Source organism: Salmo salar, chromosome ssa04 (assembly GCF_905237065.1).
Source record: "Salmo salar chromosome ssa04, Ssal_v3.1, whole genome shotgun sequence".
In the NCBI taxonomy this organism is placed as follows: Eukaryota; Metazoa; Chordata; class Actinopteri; order Salmoniformes; family Salmonidae; genus Salmo; species Salmo salar.
The window spans coordinates 44,105,029-44,130,180 of NC_059445.1; the positions used below are offsets into that span (position 1 = coordinate 44,105,029).

Consider the following 25,152-nt stretch of genomic DNA (forward strand, 5'->3'; position numbering starts at 1 on the left):
AATTGATTTTAAACAGCGGTTGACATGCTTCGAAGTACGGTAATGGAATATTTAGAATTTTTTTGTCACGAATTGCGCCATGCGCGCGACCCTGATTTACCATTTCGGATAGTGTCTGGGACGCACGAACAAAACGCCGCTATTCGGATATAACGATGGATTATTTTGGACCAAACCAACATTTGTTATTGAAGTAGCAGTCCTGGGAGTGCATTCTGACGAAGACAACAAAAGGTAATCAAACTTTTATAATAGTAAATCTGATTTTGGTGAAGGCTAAACTTGCCGGGTGTCTAAATAGCTAGCCCGTGATGGCTGGGTTATGTACTTAGAATATTGCAAAATGTGCTTTCACCAAAAAGCTATTTTAAAATCGGACATATCGAGTGCATAGAGGAGTTCTGTATCTATAATTCTTAAAATAATTGTTATGCTTTTTGTGAACGTTTATCGTGAGTAATTTAGTAAATTGTTAGCAAATTCCCCGGAAGTTTGCGGGGGGTATGCTAGTTCTGAACGTCACATGCTAATGTAAAAAGCTGTTTTTTGATATAAATATGAACTTGATTGAACAAAACATGCATGTATTGTATAACATAATGTCCTAGGTGTGTCATCTGATGAAGATCATCAAAGGTTAGTGCTGCATTTAGCTGTCTTCTGGGTTTTTGTGACATTATATGCTAGCTTGAAAAATGGGTGTCTGATTATTTCTGGCTTGGTACTCTGCTGACATAATCTAATGTTTTGCTTTCGCTGTAAAGCCTTTTTGAAATCGGACAGTGTGGTTAGATAAAGGAGAGTCTTGTCTTTAAAATGCTGTGAAATAGTCATATTTTTGAAAAATTGAAGTTTTTGTATTTTTGAGGAAATTGTAATTCGCGCCACGCCTATCATTGGATATTGGAGCAGGTGTTCCGCTAGCGGAACGTCTAGATGTAAGAGGTTAATAGCGCGTTTTTAAGTTTCAAAAGATTGCGACCCCCCCACCCTTTGCCTCACAATGGTTTGATCCACTGCCAGTTCCTTAGTTGGCAAGGTAACAGAGGGGTGGTATCCACTGTCTGAAAGGCACTCAATGAACGTAACTGACGTGAGGTTAATCCAGTCAATCGCGCACACACACTAGCTGAATATGCAGAGCTAGCGGGCAAATATTAACTATTAAGCTAGCTAGTAATTATTCCATTTATGTGGCCTCGTCAAAGATGGAATCTTTGCTATCGTCAATTTATTCCAAGATCAGCATGCAGATGATGTAAGTTAGTGCTTCAAAGTCCCTGTGATAAGGTTAGCGATAAACTGAAGTGCAAACTGAACAGAACTACACTCTCTTCTACCATTGTCTTAAATACATTTAATGGTCTCGTTGCAAAAGCTAAATTGTCGCAAGGGAACTTTTATTTATTTATTTTATTTCACCTTTATTTAACCTGGGTAGCAAAGATTATAGCAAACACCACTGAAACGGAATTGGTGCTCGCTAGCTTTGCAAATTCAGCTATTGTTGGAAGTCAGCCAATATGAAACAAACTATTAAAATTACAAAAGGTTGCAGCATATGATGTGTAAATGGTGAACTCATACAGCTGTCAACTCTTGTCATTTTAATCCGTTTCACATTTGCTAGCTACCTTTTAGATCGAAGCCCAAATAGAATGATAAAAGATAAGATGATAGAAGTCCTACTGTAAATAACCTACACACTGTGTGTGTGTGTAGCCAGCCAGCCAGCCAGCCAGGTAGAAAAATGGCAGAAAAATAAAAGACGGACATCAGAGTATTTTTCAGTACACCAAAACGCAAAGTAAGAACCCTAGTAGCCTAATATCTCAAAGACTAGTTGATAAAATGTTCATAAGAAAGAAATGAAATTCTAATGGAAATGTTTCACAATGATGTCATTAGGCAGAGCAGGCAACAGATGGCACACAGACAGCAGAGTTGGGGACAGATATGCAGGGACAGACTGGCAGAGACAGGGAGTCTCAGGTAAGTTTGTTGAGTCTTTGTTTGGCAACATTTTGAAAGTTTCTCAATTCTTTTGACTTGTAAAATAGGAACATAATTGGAAAATGCCATGGATACCCCCACTCTCAACTTAAACTGGTGACTGAACTAAGATTTGTTAAAGGCAATGGTATTGCTGTTGTGATTAGTTGTGTAGTTTTGGGTACCGGTAGTTAGGAGTACGGCAAACACCTTATTTCTTTGGTTCCTCAATATACATTTACCATATTACAATGTAGGCTATGTGTTACAGCACTACTTTTGGTGTCCCCCTCAGGAATTGCTCTTGAGAAAATGTCATGTAATTGTCCCCTCCAAAGTTGATATCAGATTTTCGCCCCTGATACTGAGATCATGTGACACTTAGATTGCGCACAGGTGGACTTTATTAAACGAATTATGTGACTTCTGAAGGTAATTGGTTGCGCCAGATCTTATTTAGGGGCTTCATAGCAAAGGGGGTGAATGCATATGCACGCACCACTTTTCAATGTATTTTTTCATTTCACTTCACCAATTTGGACTATTTTGTGTATGTCCATTACATGAAATCTAAATAAAAATCAATTTAAATTACAGGTTGTAATGCAACAAAATAGGAAAAACGCCAAGGGGGATGAATACTTTTGCAAGGCACTGTAGCTTTATACTTTTAAAGGATGTTATAATATATATTTTAGTTATCAAGATGTAAGTACTGTACTACTACACTAATACTACATTGTAACATACTACTAATGTACTACTTTCTAAGATGGCAACCATTTACACTCATACCCAGATACTGGTTGAAATGGCAGATTTGGGAACTGATAAGCACATCAACTGGAACGCAGTGGCTGAAAGTAAGATTATATAAATGATGTCAGAGCTCAGGCTCTGCGCTTCATAGCTCTGTATGGGTTTTGACTGACAGCCATTCTGAACTTGAGCACCGCACGTGACAATAAGTTGCCCCCATCCCTCCTGCTAATTGGCCAACTTGTGCACATTTTGTTGCCTGATTGAGGGAAATTCAAAAAATTATGAGGACTGTGTATTTTGAAAGATGAGACATTGAGGATTATAATAACTACTGCTTTGATGTCATACAAGCAAGCCAAACACCCATGGGTCCAAATGTGCACTTCACATTTCCATATCATAAAACTCATGTAATTTACAGTGTTGTTTTGATCATTATGCTTGATGTACTGTTACAAGATGAAATGACCTCATAACCCTGGGTTGTTCTGAAAAGAATGAGCCCGTTTGTCTATTGTGAAGAAAGTTTCCCGCCGAACACAAATCTGAATGCACTCGTCATGAAGGCAGTCAAATTCCACGTGACCGTTTAGTTACGGAAATTAGGCTTCTCCAAGCTCTGATGCTGCTGCTGGTCATTAGTAGCCTACCAAACTTGCTAATTGCCTGGTACTCAGCACTCTATTGTTCCTCTAATCATTCTGACATCAATGGAAATGTAATCAAAAATCTAATCAAACACTTCATGAGAGCCCATGAGCCCATGTTGCGCAACATTTCTATTGACTATGCAATTATGTGAGAAAACAGAGTGATGGCCTCTATTAAAAAGAGGAGGATCCCATCAGATGTCTATAGGCTAGACCTACTATATTTATTTCTTAACCTTCCTAATATTAAGCATATTGCTTATCTTTACATCAGGAGTATAGCCTTTCTGGTTGGCATGAAAATGAACCACGGGAAAATCATCCTCCATTCGCTATTTAAGTGCATAGATGACATGTATTTTTTTGTACACCTCATGTAGCCTAGCCCATAGGCCTATACGTTTTGATAAGGTTTGTATCAAAACTAAAGTGGCCAAATAACTTCTTAAAATTAAGCACATTAATCCACTTTACAAGGGGTATAGAGCCTAAGTGGCATACATATGCAACGCATGAGTTTCAAGTTTGGGGGAAGATATTCTTCACCATAAAAAAAATCTAATTGGCCATTTGTGCTTATAGCCTTCTGATGTGTACGCATTGCTGCGCTTATAATGTGAAGAAATAGCCTAATAATTTATCAACATTTTAAGCTAAATGTTCTGATCTGCTGCGTCAGCCTCATTGCGTAAAAAAGTTTTTTTGATGCTAGTGGTTGTATTAATTTGGGATCTATCGCATCCCACAACGGTCCCAGATGACAGTATGTTTGGAATATTTATTTATTACACAGAATAGGTCAACTTTTCTACTATGGAGAAAGTAGATTGACATAGGCAAATGCTTTTGCTGTTCGTTAGACCTACTCATGTTGTTGGCTGACGAAAAGTAAATGTGGACAGTTCTTCCAATATCTTCAATATGCACCTCGGAATTGGATAAGGACGTGCGCAGTTGTGTCCCCGATGTGTCTGTCTTCACTTGTAGCCTGTGAGAAAGACCCGATTACATGATGGAGAGCCATGTGAGAGAGAGGTGCTTCGGAGCACGCAGCACTCAGGGAGAATAGAATTCAGATTATTATATTTAGCCCAAGGGCACAACGGCCACTGGCCGCAAAAGGCATGTCTTTTTTTTAGGGGGATTTACAGCCACACAAAGGGGATGCCGCCAGAAAGTTCAAAGCATTATCAAGTGCTTGTCAAATTCTGAATAAGAGACTGATGACGTGTGTACAGCCTGTGAAAAAAACAAAGCAGAGCTCATGCCTTTCAAGCTACTTTTTTCATTAGGGTCGCATCATGCAGCCTTACAATGTATTCAAAATCAAAACATTATCCCAACGTTTGTAGAACAACTAAAGTTACATGAATAAATCTAAATTAAGCATATAGGAGAACGTATTTCTTTTTTAACCGCTCAACACAGAATAGGTGCGCACTCCCTTCAAATCGTTTGGAGAAAATATCCTTTCTATTTTATTCAGCTTTGTATTCTTCATACTATAAAATAATCTGTTTGTTAACTTGGCTTTCAAAGATTTTAGAAAGGCAGGGCAGGATGGATATAGGTCTATAATATTTTGGGTCTAGAGTGTCTCCCCCTTTGAAGAGGGGGATGACCGCGGCAGCTTTCCAATCTTTGGGGATGTTGAAACAGTTTTGGTGTTGAGGGTAGGATTTTGGTTGGGGGGGCCTGTTGAAATTGTTTTGAATGGGGTGTGTTTTGGGGTCTAGGTTGAAATCCAATATTGTAATCAAACTGGTTGTGGTTAGACTGGTTGTTCCCACATCTGGACCAGTGGGGAATCAACAAGCAGTTGGCTGGACTACACAGAGCCTTGGAAGTTACCGTTTTTTTTTTTTATCACTTAGGCACAATTTTTATGTGGAACTTTTTCACAACTCTAAGCACAAGAATCAAATCATAAAAATAGCTCATGTTTCAAAACTCTAAGCACATTTTCAATTGACTGAGTACAACAAACTCATTCAGTCACTTGTTCACTGCAACAAATCACTTTTTCAATTTGGATACACATTCAATCTAAGTATCTGCTTTTCCAAATGTAATATTTAATACATTTTTTATACGATGTCATTTGATAACAATACAATTAAATATCACTTTGAAAACTACTACAATCAAACTGCTCAAAACTGATAAGTACTGACTCAAAATGATGTAATGCCTAGTTAATGTATATAGTTTTATAATGGCCGAACACTGTAAATCTATCAATTTGACATCAATTTATGTTCAAGGTAAAACCAAATCATAGGTGGATGTAAATACATCATAGAACAAAGTGGAAAGAGTCACTATGCTACCATTTTGAATTATATCGCAGTGAACAAAAGACTGCTGAAATATCTGGGTCTACTTTTAAAAATCCACCTTTTCTTAAAAAAGTCTCTCACCGTTGTCGCTTGTTATATATAGACCCCCCTCAGCCCCCAGCGGTACCCTGGACACCATATGTGAATTGATTGCCCCCATCTATCTTCAGAGTTCGTACTGTTAGGTGACCTAAACTGGGATATGCATAACACCCCGGCTGTCCTAAAATCTATGCTAGATGCCCTCAATCTCACACAAATTATCAAGGAACCTACCAGGTACAACTCTAAATCCGTAACCATGGGCACCCTCTTAGATATCATCCTGACCAACTTGCCCTCTAAATACACCTCCGCTGTCTTCAACCAGGATCTCAGCGATCACTGCCTCATTGCCTGCGTCCGTAATGGGTCTGCGGTCAAACGACCACCCCTCATCACTGTCAAACACTCCCTAAAACACTTCACCGAGCAGGCCTTTCTAATCGACCTGGCCCGGGTATCCTGGAAGGATATTGACCTCATCCCGTCAGTAGAGGATGCCTGGTTGCTCTTTAAAAGTGCTTTCCTCGCCATCTTAAATAAGCATGCCCCATTCAAAAAATGTAGAACTAAGATCAGATATAGCCCTTGGTTCACCCCAGACTTGACTGACCTTGACCAGCACAAAACATCCTGTGGCATATTGCATTAGCATCGAATAGCCCCTGCGATATGCAACTTTTCAGGGAAGTCACGAACCAATATACACAGTCAGTTAGGAAAGCTAAGGCTAGCTTTTTCAAACAGAAATGTGCATCCTGTAGCACTAATTCCAAAAAGTTTTGGGACACTAAAGTCCATGGAGAATTAGAGCACCTCCTCGCAGCTGTCCACTGCACTGAGGCTATGAAACACTGTCACCATCGATAACTAGACGATAATCGATAATTTCAATAAGCACTTTTCTACAGCTGGCCGTGACTTCCACCTGGCTACCCCTACCCCAGACAACAGCTCTGCATCCCAAGCAGAAACCTTCCCAAATCCCCCCCATTTCTCCTTCACCCAAATCCAGACAGCTGATGTTCTGAAAGAGTGGCAAAATCTGGATCCCTACAAATCAGCTGGGCTAGACAATCTGGACCCTCTCTTTCTAAAATTATCTGCCAAAATTGTTGCAACCCCTATTACTAGCCTGTTCAACCTCTCTTTCGTATCGTCTGAGATCCCCAAAGATTGGAAAGCTGCCGCGGTCATCCCCCTCTTCAAAGGGAGGGGGAGACACTCTAGACCCAAACTGTTGTAGATCTATATACATCCTGCCCTGCCTTAATAAAATCGTCGAAAGCCAAGTTAGCAAACAGATCACTGATCATTTCGAATCCCATCGTACATTCTCCACTATGCAATCTGGTTTCCGAACTGGTCACGGGTGCACCTTAGCCACGCTTAAGGTCCTAAACAATATCATAAACGCCATTGATAAAAGACAGTACTGTGCAGCCATATTCATCGACCTGGCCAAGGCTTTCGACTCTGTCAATCACTGCATTCTTATCGACAGACTCAACAGCCTTGGTTTCTCAAATGACTGCCTCGCCTGGTTCACCAACTATTTCTCAGATAGAGTTCAGTGTGTCAAATTGGAGGGCCTGTTGTCCGGACCTCTGGCAGTCTCTATGGGGGTGCCACAAGGTTCAATTCTCGGGACGACTATTTTCTCTGTATATATATCAATGATGTCGCTCTTGCTGCTGGTGAGTCTCTGATCCACCTCTATGCAGACGACACCATTCTGTATACATCTGGCCCTTCTTTGGACACTGTGTTAACCTGTTAGGGCTAGGGGGCAGCATTTGCACATCTGGATAAAAAAAAATGTACCCGATTTAATCTGGTTACTAATCCTACCCAGTAACTAGAATATGCATATACTTATTATATATGGATAGAAAACACTCTAAAGTTTCTAAAACTGTTTGAATGGTGTCTGTGAGTATAACAGAACTCATTTGGCAGGCAAAACCCTGAGACATTTTCTGACAGGAAGTGGATACCTGATGTGTTGTATTGACTTTAAACCTATCCCATTGAAAAACACAGGGGCTGAGGAATATTCCACTAGATGTCACCAGCCTTTACAAAGTGTTTTGAGTCTTCTGGAGGGAGATCTGACCGAACAAGAGCCATGGAACGATGATGTCCCATTAGACACCTGGCGCGCGAGTTCATGTTGGGTACCCTCGTTCCAATACGTTATAAAAGAGTATGCATTCGTCCACCTTGAATATTATTCATGTTCTGGTTAAAAAAGGCCCTAATGATTTATGCTATACAACGTTTGACATGTTTGAACGAACGTAAATATATTTTTTCCCCTCGTTCATGACGAGAAGTCCGGCTGGCTTAGATCATGTGCTAACAAGACGGAGATTTTTGGACATAAATGATGAGCTTTTTTGAACAAAACTACATTCGTTATGGACCTGTGATACCTGGAAGTGACATCTGATGAAGAGAATCAAAGGTAATGGATTATTTACATAGTATTTTCGATTTTAGATCTCCCCGACATGACGTCTAGTCTGTATCGCAACGCGTATTTTTCTGGGCGCAGTGCTCAGATTATTGCAAAGTGTGATTTCCCAGTAAGGTTATTTTTAAATCTGGCAAGTTGATTGCGTTCAAGAGATGTAAATCTATAATTCTTTAAATGACAATATAATATTTTACCAATGTTTTCTAATTTTAATTATTTAATTTGTGACGCTGACTTGACTGCCGGTTATTGGAGGGAAACGATTTCCTCAACATCAATGCCATAGTAAAACGCTGTTTTTGGATATAAATATGAACTTGATAGAACTAAAAATGCATGCATTGTCTAACATAATGTCCTAGGAGTGTCATCTGATGGAGATTGTAAAAGGTTAGTGCATCATTTTAGCTGGTTTTATGGTTTTGGTGACCCTGTCTTTGACTTGACAAAACATTACACACAACTCTTGTAAATGTACTGTCCTAACATACTCTAAATTTATGCTTTCGCCGTAAAACCTTTTTGAAATCGTAAAACGTGGTTAGATTAAGGAGATGTTTATCTTTCAAATGGTGTAAAATAGTTGTATTTTTGAAAAATTTGAATTTTGACATTTATTTGGATTCAAATTTGCCGCTCTTGAAATGCACCTGCTGTTGATGGAGTGCACCACGGGTGGCACGCTAGCGTCCCACCTAGCCCATAGAGGTTAACAAACCTCCAAACGAGCTTCAATGCCATACAACTCTCCTTCCGTGGCCTCCAACTGCTTTTAAATGCTAGTAAAACTAAAGGCATGCTCTTCAACCGATTGCTGCCCGCGCCTGCCCGACTAGCATCAATACTCTGGACGGTTCTGACTTAGAATATGTGGACAACTACAAATACCTAGGTGTCTGGTTAGTCTGTAAACTCTCCTTCCAGACTCACATTAAGCATCTCCAATCCAAAATTAAATCTAGAATCGGCTTCCTATTTCGCAACAAAGCCTCCTTCACTCATGCTGCCAAACATACCCTCGTAAAACTGACTAGCCTACCGATCCTTGACTTCGGTGATGTCATTTACAAAATAGCCTCCAACACTCTACTCAGCAAATTGGATGTAGTCTATCACAGTGACATCCGTTTTGTCACCAACGCCCCATATACTACCCACCAGTGCGACCTGTATGCTCTCGTTGGCTGGCCCTTGCTACATATTTGTTGCCAAACCCACTTGGATCCAGGTCATCTATAAGTCTTTGCTAGGTAAAGCCCCGCCTTATCTCAGCTCACTGGTCACCATAGCAACACCCACCCGTAGCATGCACTCCAGCAGGTACATTTCACTGGTCATCCCCAAAGCCAACACCTCATTTGGCTGCCTAAAGGAGATGATCGTGGACATCAGGAAACAGCAGAGGGAGCACCCCCCTATCCACATCGACGGGACAGTAGTGGAGAAGGTGGAAGGTTTTAAGTTCCTAGGCATACACATCACGGACAAACTGAAATGGTCCACCCACACAGACAGCGTGGTGAAGAAGGCGCAACAGCGCCTCTTCAACCTCAGGAGGCCGAAGAAATTTGGCTTGTCACCAAAAACACAAACTTCTACATATGCACAATCGAGAGCATCCTGTCGGGCTGTATCACCACCTGGTACGGCAACTGCTACGCCCACAACCGGAAGGCTCTCCAGAGGGTAGTGAGGTCTGCACAACGCATCACCGGGGGCAAACTACCTGCTCTCCAGGACACCTACACCACCCGATGTCACAGGAAGGCCAAAAAGATCATCAAGGACAACAACCACCCGAGCCACTGCCTGTTCACCCCGCTATCATCCAGAAGGCGAGGTCAGTACAGGTGTATCAAAGCTGGGACTGAGAGACTGAAAAACAGCTTCTATCTCAAGGCCATCAGACTGTTAAACAGCCATCACTAACATTGAGTGGCTGCTGCCAACATACTGACTCAATCTCTAGCCACTTTAATAACATAAAATTGGATGTAATAAATGTATCACTAGTCATTTTATATAATGTTTACATACCCTACACTACTCATCTCATATGTATATACTGTACTCTATACCATCTACTGCATCTTGCCTATGCTGTTCGGCCATCGCTCATCCATATATATTTTTATGTACATATTCTTATTCATTCCTTTACACTTGTGTGTATAAGGTAGTTGTTGTGAAATTGTTAGATTACTTGTTAGATATTACTGCATGGTCGGAACTAGAAGCACAAGCACTTCGCTACACTCGCATTAACATCTGCTAACCATGTGTATGTGACAAATACAATTTGATTTGATTTCCTTCCAGTCCTCTGCTGCCAATGACTGGAACAAATTGCAAAAAAATCACTGAAGCTGGAGACTTATATCTCCCTCTCTAACTTTAAGCATCAGCTTACCGATCACTGTACCTGTACACAGCCAATCTGTAAATAGCCCACCCAACTACCTCATCCCCGTATTGTTATTTATCTTTTTGCTCTTTTGCACCCCAGTATCTCTACTTGCACATCATCATCTTTCAATATATAAATTTAAACATTATTTTAAAACAATTTAAATATAATACACAGAAATGTTGTGGGATTACAGTAGATGAAGAATTCATATTTTTTAGATTGATTACTTATTGGTTTATTACGTTAGTATATTATGTATGTTTGTAATAGTGTGTTATATGTGAAATTGTGTTCGTATATAAATTGTATTTTAATATTTAAGGACTCTTGGAAGATTAGTCCAAATGGGGACTAAAAGAGATCCAAATCAAATCAAATCAAATCAAAATCAATCATCATCTGCACATCTATCACTCCAGTATTAAAGCTAAATTGTAATTATTTTGCCTCTATGGCCTATTTATTACCTACCTCCTTAGTCTTCTACATTTGCACACACTGTACATAGATTTTTATTTTGTATTTCCTAATGTGTTATTCACTGTACGTTTGTTTATGTGTAACTCTGTGTTGTTTTTGTCGCACTGCTTTGCTTGATCTTGGCCAGGCCGCAGTTGTTAATGAGAACTTGTTCTCAACTGGCCTACCTGGTTACATAAAGATGAAGAAAAAAAAAATCACTTTCATATAGACCAATACACCATCCCTAGGATCACAACAGGCCTATGGTACAGGCACACACACACACACGCACACGCACGTGCACGCGCACACACGCACGCACTCACGCGGTGTGAAATACAGTTTGACAGACCAAACTCTACATCAACTACTTGTATGCGTGTGTGTGTCCAGCCACTTAGGTATTGTATAAGACCTAGCTAGCCTGCAGTGTGAGGGAATAGGCCCTACAAACCCAGTGTCTCAGATACGAACAGGACAATTATCAGGAAGTAACCGAACAAATGGCTATATGAATACATGAGTAGGTGAATAGAGCTATCCCCAGAGAGGAGGAAGGGTGGTATGGAATGGAAATAAAAAGGAGATGTGAAAGGCGATGGATACAAAGAAAGAATAGATTCAGTGCATTATTCAAACGGAACGTGGAAGATGAAGAGTGATGGACAGATGGGATGAAGTTCACGCGAGGGACTTTACATTGTCCAAACACATCTCTGTGCATCAGGAAGAGGGAACCAACCCATCATAGATACAAGGCCAATAAGAGAGAGACCGATATATAGTAAGAAGACTAGGAGAGATACATAGACAAAATAGAATTATAGAAACAGAGGGACAAACACAGGGAAATAAAGAGACAGCTTTCAAAGCTATGGTAGTGGGGTCAGGTTGTGTATAAAATACCTTAATGGAGGTAAATCCACAGATGTACACGTCAAATTTCCTGTGTTTGTTCTTTACAGATGGAGTATTACTGTAAGCTGTTTGTCCTCCACAGATGAGGCTGTGCTCACAGAGATGCGCTGTGTTTTCAGACTAAATTGTTCATGGACGGTTTGTTCTTTTTAATATTGTTGTAAACACGAGCCTGTGTCTAACAGCGTAAAATTGGACTCATAAGTGAAATTGCTCATTGTGCATTGTGAGGTAACCTTTGAGATCAACTGTATCCACCGTGGCCTTCATCAGTATCTGTGGGTTTTATAGAAACCACTATGGCACTGTGGTTTCTATCCACTATGGCACTGTGGTTTCACTGGTCTTCCCTGTGGCTCAGTTGGTAGAGCATGGTGTGTGCAACGCCAGGGTTGTGGGTTCGATTCCCACGGGGGGCCAGTACAAAATAAATAAAAAATGTATGAAATGTATCGATTCACTACTGTAAGTTGCTCTGGATAAGAGCATCTGCTAAAATGTAATGGAACTGCAGAGTATTCTGTTATTGGGCTGTGATGCTCTCTACAATGTTATCCTGTTGTGGTATGCAGTATTGGGCTGTGGTGCTCTCTACAATGTTATCCTGTTGTGGTATGCAGTATTGGGCTGTGGTGCTCTCTACAATGTTATCCTGTTGTGGTATGCAGTATTGGGCTGTGGTGCTCTCTACAATGTTATCCTGTTGTGGTATGCAGTATTGGGTTGTGGTATATTCTATTCTAGTGTGTCGTTTGACCATCTAAACGATGATTCCATACAGTAACATTACAACCCTTTCTCTTTTCATTTCATGCTTCCTCCACTCGGTTAATTTGTGCAGGCAAATTCACTCTCTCCTGACAGCCCCATGCAACAATAACCATATGATCGCCTCATTATAACCGGGAACATGTTATTTCTCATAATACTCAAATCCCAATACTGGCTCTATTTATTCAGTCTGAGCCGGGTTTGTAATTATACTGTACATCCAAACCAATAGAATGTATGCTGAAGTATTAATAACTCTAAAATAACTCCTTGGGTGCATCAGGAGAACGCTGGGAATCATCATTCTGTGATTTAGTGTTTGTTGGTTGCAGAGGGAGAGAAACAAACACATGAGATTAACTCATTAAGAGTCATCCGATTCTGTCTATCAGATAGGACTGATCTGATGGAGAGAATGGGGACAAGATGAACAAAAAGAAGAAGAAGAATGAGGAGGAAGAAGAAGAAGGTTGGAGAAGAAGAAGGAGAAGAAAGAAGGAGAAGAAAGAAGGAGAAGAAGAAGGAGAAGAAAGAAGGAGGAAGTAGAAGAAGGTCGGAGAAGAAAGAAGGAGAAGAAAGAAGGAGAAGAAAGAAGGAGAAGAAAGAAGGAGAAGGAGAAGAAGAAAGAAGGAGAAGAATGAGGAGGAAGAAGAAGAAGGTCGGAGAAGAAAGAAGGAGAAGAAAGAAGGAGAAGAAAGAAGGAGAAGAATAAGGAGGAAGAAGAAGAAGGTCGGAGAAGAAGGAGAAGAAGAAGGAGAAGAAGAAGGAGAGCGGAGTGTTTCATCTCTCTTCTTGATGTGAGAAAGCCTCTCTCTCTCCCACAGCCCAGTGACGGTGGGCCCTTTCCCAGAGTTCATTAATTAGTTAATTAGTTAATTAGTCAGAACAGATGGCTTTGCAGCACAAATCAGGAGGCTGCATGGGCCTGGAGCAGCCAGGAGGAAGGTAGGGGCAAGGTGAGCAGGCAGCAGCGTTGGGGTGGAGCTCTACTGTAGGTAGGTACTAGTGTATAGACTCCTAACTCCTAACATGCTAAACACTCCTGGACTGTACATGGAAGACATTTAGGATTTTCTTATAGACATATTCTCCCCTTTCACAAATCACAAGCATATCATGAATTAACTTAACATCCACCAAACGTAAAAAAAAAATGGAAAACCCTTATGTAATTGTATGTGAGTATATAGAGATGTGTGTAAGCCTATATGTGTGTGTGTGCCGTGGCCACATTGCATTAACATTTGTTTGAATGAATTTTTTTTGCTTCGCTGCAGATTTAAAAAGCACTTCTGATGGTTTATTTTTAGATTGTTCCCTTCTCCCCCTTCTGTTGCTCCTTCCTTCTCTTCAGCTCTGTCTCCCTCTGTTTCTCCCTCTCTCATCTGTCTCTATCCCCCTTCTCTGTCGTCCCCTCCCTCCCTACCCCCATCTCTCTGTTAAAGGCACAGGCAGAAGTAAGGTTGGCATATGTGAGTGTGCGTGTGCATGAGTATAGGATAATACTATGTGATTATGTGCTAAACCTATTGTAGAAACGTGGAGCAGTTGTCTTTCTCTTTTCAGGCCAAAAACGTTTTTTTGTCCGTTGAGAGAGGTGGTGAGAATGGATGGCACATTGTACTGTTACATATTCAAACATACACACACACGCAAACACACCCACTTACATGTACGGACACACCCACACGCACGTACACACATACAAACTCCCTAACACACACACACACACACACACACACACACACACACACACACACACACACACACACACACACACACACACACACATAATCCCTTCAGTACAGTAGAGTAACCCATTAAAAGCAGAACAGAGGGAGCGAGATGAGGAAATAGAGAGAGAGAGAGAAAGAGAGAGAGGTTAGTCTACTCGCCCACGTACCAAAATGTTCAACCATGTTAGAGGAATCGAGGGCACTGCATCATCTCTCTGCATCGCTCAGCAGGATCGCTCTCTACCTCTGTATGTCACTGTGTGTGTGGTGCATAAATACTGTACACTACACACGGGTAAACTACACACACCACACACCACACATACAGTATGTAAATCACACAGACAGACTACTATTTGGCTTGGGAATGATGCAAACGGACTCCATTGAGGACTGTTTGGATCAGTGAATTAGAGGCATGCAGAGCAAGGATTAGATAGTGCATTAAGGAAACTTAAGTTCACACGGCGGATTGTTCTCACGCTCCACTCGCTAATGTTTCCAGTTTGTCAGACAGATGTAGAAAAACATAACAGCACGTGAAACATGCACCACAAAACAGGCAGGACAGAGCTGCTGCCAGGTGTACCTCAAACTCTCAGTATGTTCCCTCTATTGGCTGGCCCAGTTGGTCAATGACTGTGTGGATCACGTTCCACTGTGTTTACACTAGTGGTAAAGCTTGGACTGTATCCTAAAATACTCCCATTTCTCTCTTTATGAATACTCTGATGTGTTGAGACAGGCTTGATACAATAAACCAGATCCCATTACCCAACCTGGCAACCACAATGGAGATTGTGGATGCTCTGTGGTGTACAGTACACAAACAAACAGCTGTAGAAACAAACAGGCAGTCAGCCCCTCAGAACAGCTGACTAAACTCCTATCCACTGGCTCAGAGTCTGTACACAGGGACAGGGCAGAGCACACAAAACTCAGGTCACATGGTGCAGCTAGGGCCAGATGGTTCTACTGTTCTGGTCATGTGATCAGGACCAACTCCAGGACCTAGCTGTAGACTGTAACTAGGACCCAGATATCTTCCTGGTCAGTTCACATCATTAGGAAAAGTGCCTCGTTCTATATAATTGTAAGGCGTCTAATTAAGGAGAGTGAAACCATAGAATAAGAGTTCTGGGACCTGATGGTGCAAGCAGGTAGTGATGTCATAGTATGCAGACAGACAGACTCACCGAGCACGCCCAGACGGTAGTTCATGGTGACCACGATGACGTTGCCGTAGGCTGCGAGGATGCTGGCGTCGAACATGTTTCCCGCCCCCTCCATGTAGGAGCCGCCATGGATGAACAGCATCACCGGCTTCTTCCGACGGTCACGGATATCTGTGGCGAAGAGCGGGACATGGACATACACAGAAGTATGCACAAACACAAAAGATGAGAGGATGAGAGAAAGAGAGTAGAAACACTTTAGATTCTGAGAAAGAGATGACAACTTTTCGTCTCTCTACAAAAAAACAATCCACAGGAATGTCCACAGAGCCATTCACTAAAAATCATATATCCCCCTCTGCATACAGATGTAGGATCTTAATTGGATCACTCTTTCGTTGCTGAGATCCTTCCTGCACAGGTTTAAAAATGTTTCTAAAGTTTATTTTCCACTTGCCCTGAAGGAAAAATGTATCAACCCGTACAAAAAATGTCCAATAATTATAATCAACATAATAATACACATTTCCTGTTGCTGCAGGATTATTTACCTGATGTAGCAAACTGGAACAAATTAAGATCCTACATCTGTATGTGCCTTTCGATCTCCCTCATCTTTAACTATATCCTCAAAGTCTGAAACATACACTTCTTCTCCTCATTCCTGCTCTTCATACTGAACTGAGGTGACATTATAGGTTGAAGCAACAGTGTTGAAAGCTACAAGGTTGGAACCTATCCAGTACTGTCTCTTATCAATGGTTAGCCATTTTAGATATTGGAACATCGTCTTAGTGTTGTCATGGCAGTCTGTATTTTTCTGCCCCCTCTTGTAGTGTCGTGGTCCTATCTGTAAGTTTCCCTGCATCCCCTCTCTCTGTGGTATTATGGTACAGGTACAGTCTGTAACTCTCACTGTCCCCTCTGGTGAGTTATGGTACAGTCTGCCACTGTCTCTCCTACTGCAGTATAATGGTACGATCTGGGTTTTTCAGGGTCCCCCCTCTCGGTGAGGTACTGTGGTACGGTCTGCGTGTCTTTAATAAGGCAGAGCTGCCAGTGGTTCCCAGTTAGCCTAGCGTCTGCCCTGTGGATAATTCATATGAGAGCCAGACCAAGTGGAAACATTAAATAACAGCCACAACATCTGTTTACCCTGATGACTTTCTGGAAGGAGATGGGAAAGAGACAGAGGGAGAAAGATGGGAAAATAGAGAGCAAGAGAGAGAAAGATGAGAAAATACATACTGTAACTTAGAGAATGATGGGGAAAGAGACAGGAAGGAGAGCGAGAGAAAGAAAAGAGAGAGAAGAGGAGAGATAGAAAGAAAGATACATGGCCCCTGAACAGAGACAGAGAGAGAGGGAGTGAGCAAGAGAAGGAGAAAGAGTAATGTCACAAGAAAATGGTGGGATGGGATGAGATTAAACAAACCGTTACAAAGTTCTACATGACAAGGTCTCTTCACGGACACAGAGATGCATGTAGGAAAATGCACAAACGCGCGCACACTGACACACAGAGACACACAGAGACACAGGCAGGCAGCTGCGATGCTGAGTCGCTATGGAAACTGCCTCCTCTCTCTCTAATAGAACCGCACCAGCCATTCCATTGCATTGACTCACTCGGAGCCTGTTGCCGTGGTAACAAATTCTACTCACGTATTTGCACACCCGCCTGCATCACAACCTGAATCTCAGGTTACACATGCACCAGAACGCATCACTCACACACACCACTGCAACAATGTACAATTTATCAATACACACACATGCAGTCACCTTTTATAGAACATACAGTGCACTCGAGAGACATGAACATTCACACACAATACATTAAAGCCCTGACACACACACACTCTTTTCCCATCTCTCCGACATTCACACTTATGCAACCAACATTGCATATGCACACACTCAGCAATGGAGGAGTTCACACACACACACACACACACACTCTCCCACCCTCCATTCCTTTTCCCCCTCTCTCCAGTGTGTTGTGAGCCTCTGGTGATTTCCCAGAGGAGATGTAAACAAGTTCAATTATCCCAGCATTACCAGGCCAGCAGAGCCCTGGGTGTGATGCCTGGCTAATGGATCAGCTCTCCTCTCTGTCACCAGGCAGTCACACTCCACAAGCACATGACAAATGACACACACACAGACAGACAGAGAGGGACACGTAGCACTGGACTGGCGCTCATCAAGAGCAGAGCTAGGACACTTGGAATACCTGGAGCAGGAAATACGTTTCCCGTTTCACGGAAGTTCAGCACCATAGCGCGATTGAAATGTAAAGTATAGTTTACTGTGAACACCGTCTAGGCGCACATTGCCTTTAAATGACATTCGCCCTACAGCGCTGAACTTCTGCGACCAGGATTGAACCGAGCCCTTTGTCTCTGAGACTGTCGTTGTATGACTGTTGTGTGTTTGTGCGACCTCCAAAGGATGCAAGACAATATATCTCATTGTATACCCACATAAAGCATTCAATTATCTCTGTGTGAATAAGAGCTAAATTAAAGTACACTGACTGTACAAAACATTAGGACCTGCTCTTTCCATGACATAGACTGACCAGGTGAATCCAGGGGAAAGCTATGATCCCTTATTGATGTCACTTGTTAAACCCAATTCAAATCAGTGTAGATGAAGGGGAGGAGACAGGTTAAAGAAGGATTTTCCTTGAGACAATCGCAACATGGATTGTGTATGTGTGCCATTCAGAGGGTGAACGGGCAAGACAAACGATTTAAGTGCTTTTAAACGGGGTATGGTAGTAGGTGCCAGGCGCACCGGTTTGAGTGTGTCAAGAACTGCAACACTGCTGGGTTTTTCATGCTCAACAGTTTCCCGTGTATCAAGAATGATCCACCACCCAAAAGACATCCAGCCAAACTTGACAACTGTGGGAAGCATTGGAGTCAACATGGACCAGCATCCCTGTGGAACGCTTTTGACACCTTGTAGAGTCCATGCCCAGACGAATTGAGTCTGTTCTGAGGGTAAAAGGGGGGTACAACTCAATATTAGGAAGGTGTTCTTAATGTTTTGTGCACTCAGTGTATATACAGTGCATTCTGAAAGTATTCAGATCCCTTGACTTCTTCCACATGTTGTTACGTTACAGCCTCATTCTAAAATGGGTTAAATAAATTATTTTCCTCATCAATCTACACACAATACCCCATAATGACAAAGCGAAAAAGGTTTTTAGAAATTTCAGCAAATTTCTTAAGAATAAAAAACAGAAATAGGTGCAGGTGCATCCTGTCTTCATTGATCATCCTTGAGATGTTTTGAGATGAGTCCAACTGTGATAAATTCAATTGATTGGACATGATTTGGAAAGGCACACACCGGTCTATATGAGGTTGAAGGAATAGTCCGTAGAGATTCGAGACAGGATTATGTCGATGTAAATATCTGGGGAAGGGTACCCCAATTTTTTTGCAGCATTAAAAGTTCCCCAAGAACACAGTGGCCTCCATCATTCTTAAATGGAAAAAGTTTAGAAACACCAAGACTCTTCCTAGTGCTGGACGCCTGGCCAAACTGAGCAATTGGGGGAGAAGGGCCTTGGTCAGGGAGGTGACCAAGAACCTGATGGTCACTCTGACAGAGCTCCAGAGTTCCTCTGTGGAGATGGGAGAACCTTCCAAAAGGACAACCATCTCTGCAGCACTCCACCAATCAGGCCTTTATGGTAGAGTGGCCAGACGGAAGCCACTCCTCAGTAAAAGGAATATCACAGCCTGCTTGGAGATGGCCAAAAGGCACCTAAAGGACTCTCATACCATGAGAAACAACATTATTTGGTCTGATGACTGGTGCAAAGGTTCACCTTCCAACAGGACAACAACTCTAAGCCCACAGCCAAGACAATGCAGGAGTGGCTTCGGGACAAGTCTCTGAATGTCCTTTAGTGGCTCAGCCAGAGCCTGGACTTGAACCCGATCAAACATCTCTGGAGAGACCTGAAAATAGCTTTGCAGCAACGCTCCCCATCCAACCTGAAGGAGCTTGAGAGGATCTGCAGAGAAGAATGGAAGAAACTCCCTAAATACAGGTGTGCCAAGCTTGTAGCGTCATACCCAAGAAGACTCAAAGCTATAATCACTGTCAAAGGTGCTTCAACAAAGGACTGAATCCTTATGTAAATGTAAAAAAAAAATATGTTTTTGCTTTGTCATTATGGGGTATTGTGTGTAGATTGACGACGAGAAAACAAACAATTTAATACATTTTAGAATAAGGCTGTAACGTAACAAAATGTGGAAAAAGTCAAGGTGTCTGAATACTTTCCGAATACACTGTACATGTGCGTTTGAGTTTGATTGCATGTATGTGCGTACGTGTCTAACATGATGATGTACATGTTGCAGTATGTCTGTTCATGGTGAGTAAATGTGTCATTGAGCCACATGGAGCAGTCTCCAGGTGTACTTGTCTCCTCAGAGAGACATCTCCCTAAGTGATTGACTCACATTTTGTCAGACAGCATTTCATTAAACTATTAACAATGTTATTATCATACCCAGTCATAGAAACAGCTTTTAGACACTGCCACACGTATGTGTCATGCATGTAATATGCACATGTATATAATATTTACAGTGCCATAGATTTTCAAGCCGATTGAAGTCAAAACTGTAACTAGGTCACTTAGGAACATTCAATGTCGTCTTGGTAAGCAACTCCAGTGTATATTTGGCCTTGTGTTTCAGGTTATAGTCTTGCCAAAATGAGAATTTGTCTCCCAGTGTCTGTAGGAAAGAAAACTGAACCAGGTTTTCCTCTAGGATTTAGCCTGTGCTTAGCTGTATTCCAAAAAAATTTATTAAAAAAACTCCCTAGCCTTTGCCAATAATAAGCATACCCATAACATGATGCAGCCACCACCATGCTTGAAAATATGAAGAGTGGTACTCAGTGATGTGTTGGATTTGCCCCCAACAACGCTTTGTATTCAGTTGATTTCTTTGCCACAATTTTTGCAGTACTACTTTAGTGGCTTGTTGCAAACATGATGCACGTATTGAATATTTTGATTCTGTGCAGGCTTCCTTCTTTTCACTCTGTCATTTAGGTTAGAATTGTGGAGTAACTGATCCATCCTCAGTTCTCATATCACCACAATTAAACTCTAACTAACTGTTTTAAAATCACCATTGGCCTCATGGTGAAATCCCTGAGCAGTTTCCTTCCTCTCCGGCAACTGAGTTAGGAAGGACGCCTGTATCTCTGTAGTGATAATTAATAACTTTGCCGTGCTCAAAGGGATATTTAGCGTCTTTTTTTTCTCTTTCTTTACACATCAACCAATCGGTGCCCTTCTTTGCAAGGCATTGAAAAAACCCTGGTCTTTGTGGTTGAATCTGTGCTTGAAATTCACTGCTCGACTGAGGGAACTTTTTATTAATTTCAAACATTTTCTACAAACAAAATTCCACTGACATTATGGGTTATTGTGTGTAGACCAGTGACACAAAATCTCAATTTAATCAATTTTAAATTCAGGCATTGACAACAAAATGTAGAAAAAGTAAAGGGGTGTGAATACTTTCTGAAGGAACTGTACATCATATATATGTAGCTGTACACCCCTTTGTACAATATATATCATTCATTCATTCTCATGGAGGTGTTACTAAGCTTCAGCACCGGAGCCAACATGGCAGCAGGGGTCTGGACTGACCCAGTCAGACTGGTTCATCCTTAGGAGCAAGAAGACCAGGGGTTTGTCAAGACTTTACACTTGCCTATGTTTGTGTGGGTTTTGCTGCCCATGTTTGTATGTGATGGAGTGTGTGTTGGTGTAGGATGTGTGTGTGAAAAAAAGTGATGGAGCGTGATTGAGTGTCTGGATTCATGTGTATGTGAGAGTGCTTGGAGGTCATATGTGTGTGTTTCACGCATGATAAGAGTGCATGTGTTAGTGCATGATAAGAGTGCATGTGTTAGTGCATGATAAGCGTGCATGTGTTAGTGCATGATAAGCGTGCATGTGTTAGTGCATGATAAGCGTGCATGTGTTAGTGCATGATAAGAGTGCATGTGTTAGTGCATGATAAGCGTGCATGCGTTAGTGCATGATAAGCGTGCATGCGTTAGTGCATGATAAGCGTGCATGCGTTAGTGCATGATAAGAGTGCATGTGTTAGTGCATGATAAGAGTGCAATCGAATGTGAGAACGTGTGTATCATTTTCCTCTCTAACCTTGCAGTGACAGTTGGGGATGAGCCTGTGTCCAGATGGGGAGAGGACAGGAGCAGTCTCACTCAGCCTGAATCCCAGGCCTACAGGGCCAACAATGCCCTCACTGTCCTGCCTGCTTCAAAACAGCCCCTAAAATATTCTCCCTCTCTCCCTCTCCAAATGGATTAGCAAGCTCTGTCTCCTTTTAAACCATAGCAATTAGAGACGGCAGAATGGGACAACTTAACACGTAAACAGCATACACACTAACACATGCACGCCCACATCATCACACACACACACACACACATACACACATATATAGAAATCAGACACACAAACACCTGATCGGATGCACACACAAAGATGCACGCACACACACAAACACTATGGTAACAGTCTGATCTTTCAAACCTCTTGATTACATGAAGTCAATGCATCTTTTCCTGGCTAGTTTCAACAACTGATTACCTGGTTATTTGCATGTGTAATGCATGTCAGTTAGCAAGCTCCACTGCTTGGAATCCATTCAAATGACAGCCTACAAGCCCCCCCCACCACCACCCACCCAAACTATACTGCTTTTACTGTAAAAGTCCTCACCTATTCCCCAACATATAACTTAATAAAGAAATGGTAAAGTGGATCAATCGAATGACCCAATCCAAATGACGAAGGTAAAGAATATTACACAAGGTTAAATATTCACTGGCGCAAGACAGAATACAGTCAAAACAGCACGACTTTGTAAAAAGTTCTACGCAAATCAAATTCTGTTTATTGGTTGATTAACCATATAGCAAAAAAGGAGAAAACTGCTCTGTGGCAAGGGTGTGTGGAACAATTGAGGTGTGTGTGTGTGTTTGTGTGTGTGAGAGAGACAGAGAGTGAGTGTGAGAGAGAGTCTATATCAGTCTACTTCACACCATTAACTAGTGTAGCTAGTTAAGTATATGGTATAAAATAATATATAATTGTGTATATTATTAGACGTATTATATTACTGTGAGACGATTACAATTACAGAGAAAAATGATGTGATTACACCTAGGCACAAACTAATAATATCAGTTTGTTATTCAATTCAACTATCCCCTCCAAAAGTCTGAAAAATACAACAAAAGGGTAAAACATGCAACAAAAATACCTTCATCTCTCGGTTTGTTCATTGTAGACTCATCGTGTTTTTTTGTGAGCGGACCTAAGGTTCAGAAAAAAGGAGGGAAAAAAGAGAAAAGAGAAAATTCAAAAAGATTTTACACTTTGCTGAAAAAGCAAAAACTAAAAAGTGAACAAGAAAACAAGAGGAGAAAAATGACAAAGCAGGAAGAGCAACCTCTATCTCATTATCAAAAGTCTCCGAAACAACCGAAAGCTAAAAATAAGAGAGCATTACAGATACAGCTTGTCCTGTGGAGACAACTAGCCTGTTTCCCTGCACAGTACCTAGCCAAGAGCTGCCTGGTCAACGACCCCAGAGAACATCTCATTGTTTTTCTCTTCCCATTTATTCCCTACACGTTAGTGCTTTGTAGAGGAAAATCAATGAAGAGAATCAAGCCATCATTCTTTGCCGTCAGAAGGCAGACAGGGGAATGCCAACCCATCATGAAGCATGTGCCCACTTAGCCCCTTAGCCCAGCGCTGCAGCCCTCAGGCTACAGGGTATCTGGGCCCTCTACACCACGTCCATGGGGACTGGTCTGCCACTATACACAACTACACTGGAGGGGATGACCAGGGACACACACGCACACTCCAGCGATGTTAATGCACATGATGAGTGTCTCTCCCTCCTCCAGTGTAACCATACAAGAAGCCGGCCAGGGAGTGGTGGTTCAGTATTTACGCAGCCATGTGAGGACTTCTGACAGGGCTCCCCTACGCCAAGGTCACAGAGGTCCACATTCCGGTTTAATGGTGACGGTAGTTAAACGCTCCATAGGGGAAAGACAATAACGCCGCTCTCTGTAAGCCTGGCCAATATGGATCCTGTTCATTTGTTTATTGTCTCCATCTGTCAGCGGAGCGCTACATGGCCAGCCCAATCACTGCACAGCTTTTATCATCCCTCTCAATCACTGTTAGCATTTAGCACGCTAGCCTGTCCACACACACACACACACACACACACACACACACACACACACACACACACACACACACACACACACACACACACACACACACACACACACACACACACACACACACACACACACACACACACACACACACACACACACACACAGTGTGCTAATAACATAGTGCCATCTGGCATGCTAGCTATGCTAACAACACACTCTCCCTTTATGATGCTAACACACTCCTTACTAGGCACACAATGGTTGAATCATTTCAATGAAATTACGTCGCACCAACGTGGAATATGTGTTGAATAGACGTCTGTGTCCAGTGGGTCCTCTCTCCCTGTGTGTTGGCGATACACTCTCTCGTCTAACAGACACAATGTACTCTCTGTTGGTGAGCCAGCAGCTTTATCAGTCTCACAGTGTGCTAACTACATCTCTCCCATTGTCTTATGATGGCTCCCTCATAAGGTGCTAACAACAGCCTCTGTCACGCTGTGCCGCAAAGACAGATCTATTGGCAAAACGCATGGCCAACACTCTGCACTGCTGGATGAATGGCTGCTGGAACAGGGACACACCCGGAGCACCAGCACTGCTTTCTCGCTCGCTCTCTGCTCTCTCTCGTCATTACTATAGTGCTTCCTCAATCCTCATATGCAAGTGCTTTTTTACAAGGGGAGTGATCAATGTTGACCTGATTCCCTTCCGCCGCCAGTCCCCCTGGTGTAAGGGCAGTTCCAGTAAGGGGGTGGGGGTGAGGGACGACAGGTAGACAGCCTGGTAATGGAGGGGAAGGAAGATTAGCCCCTGCCCAGTCAGCACTTTCCCAGCAGCACTTTAATACCACACCTAACTGCTTAATGGAGAGCACAGTGATTTCATACCTGCTCTAATACCCATTAAAAAGCTTAAGCTGCATACAGAGAGCAGCTCTGCTGAAATGGAACCCGTCTCCCTTTGAAATAGAGTGGCAGACTTCAGTTAAAGACTTTGCATGGGCGTAATGCTTCCTGGAAGCCCAATTCTGTCTCTGATGGGAGAGGAGGCTCAATCCGAGATGATTGTTGGATGTGTTTTGTTGGAATCTGTTGTGCTGTCAAAGGAGGGTTTTTTTTGTG

General features: G+C 42.1%; 1 protein-coding gene across 2 annotated transcripts in view; it reads right to left on the reverse strand.

The window, feature by feature from the left end:
- Positions 1-25,152, reverse strand: part of LOC106603207 (neuroligin-2) — a 57,432-nt gene that overhangs the window by 23,920 nt on the left and 8,360 nt on the right. Inside the window, exons 2-3 of one of the 2 annotated variants that reach the window (XM_014196560.2) lie at positions 23,089-23,142; positions 15,758-15,907 (exon numbers count right to left, since the gene is read on the reverse strand). In XM_014196560.2, coding sequence (XP_014052035.1) covers positions 15,758-15,907; positions 23,089-23,142 — 204 coding nt within the window. The remainder of the gene's footprint in view (positions 1-15,757; positions 15,908-23,088; positions 23,143-25,152) is intronic. The other variant, XM_014196561.2, reaches the window with a different exon arrangement.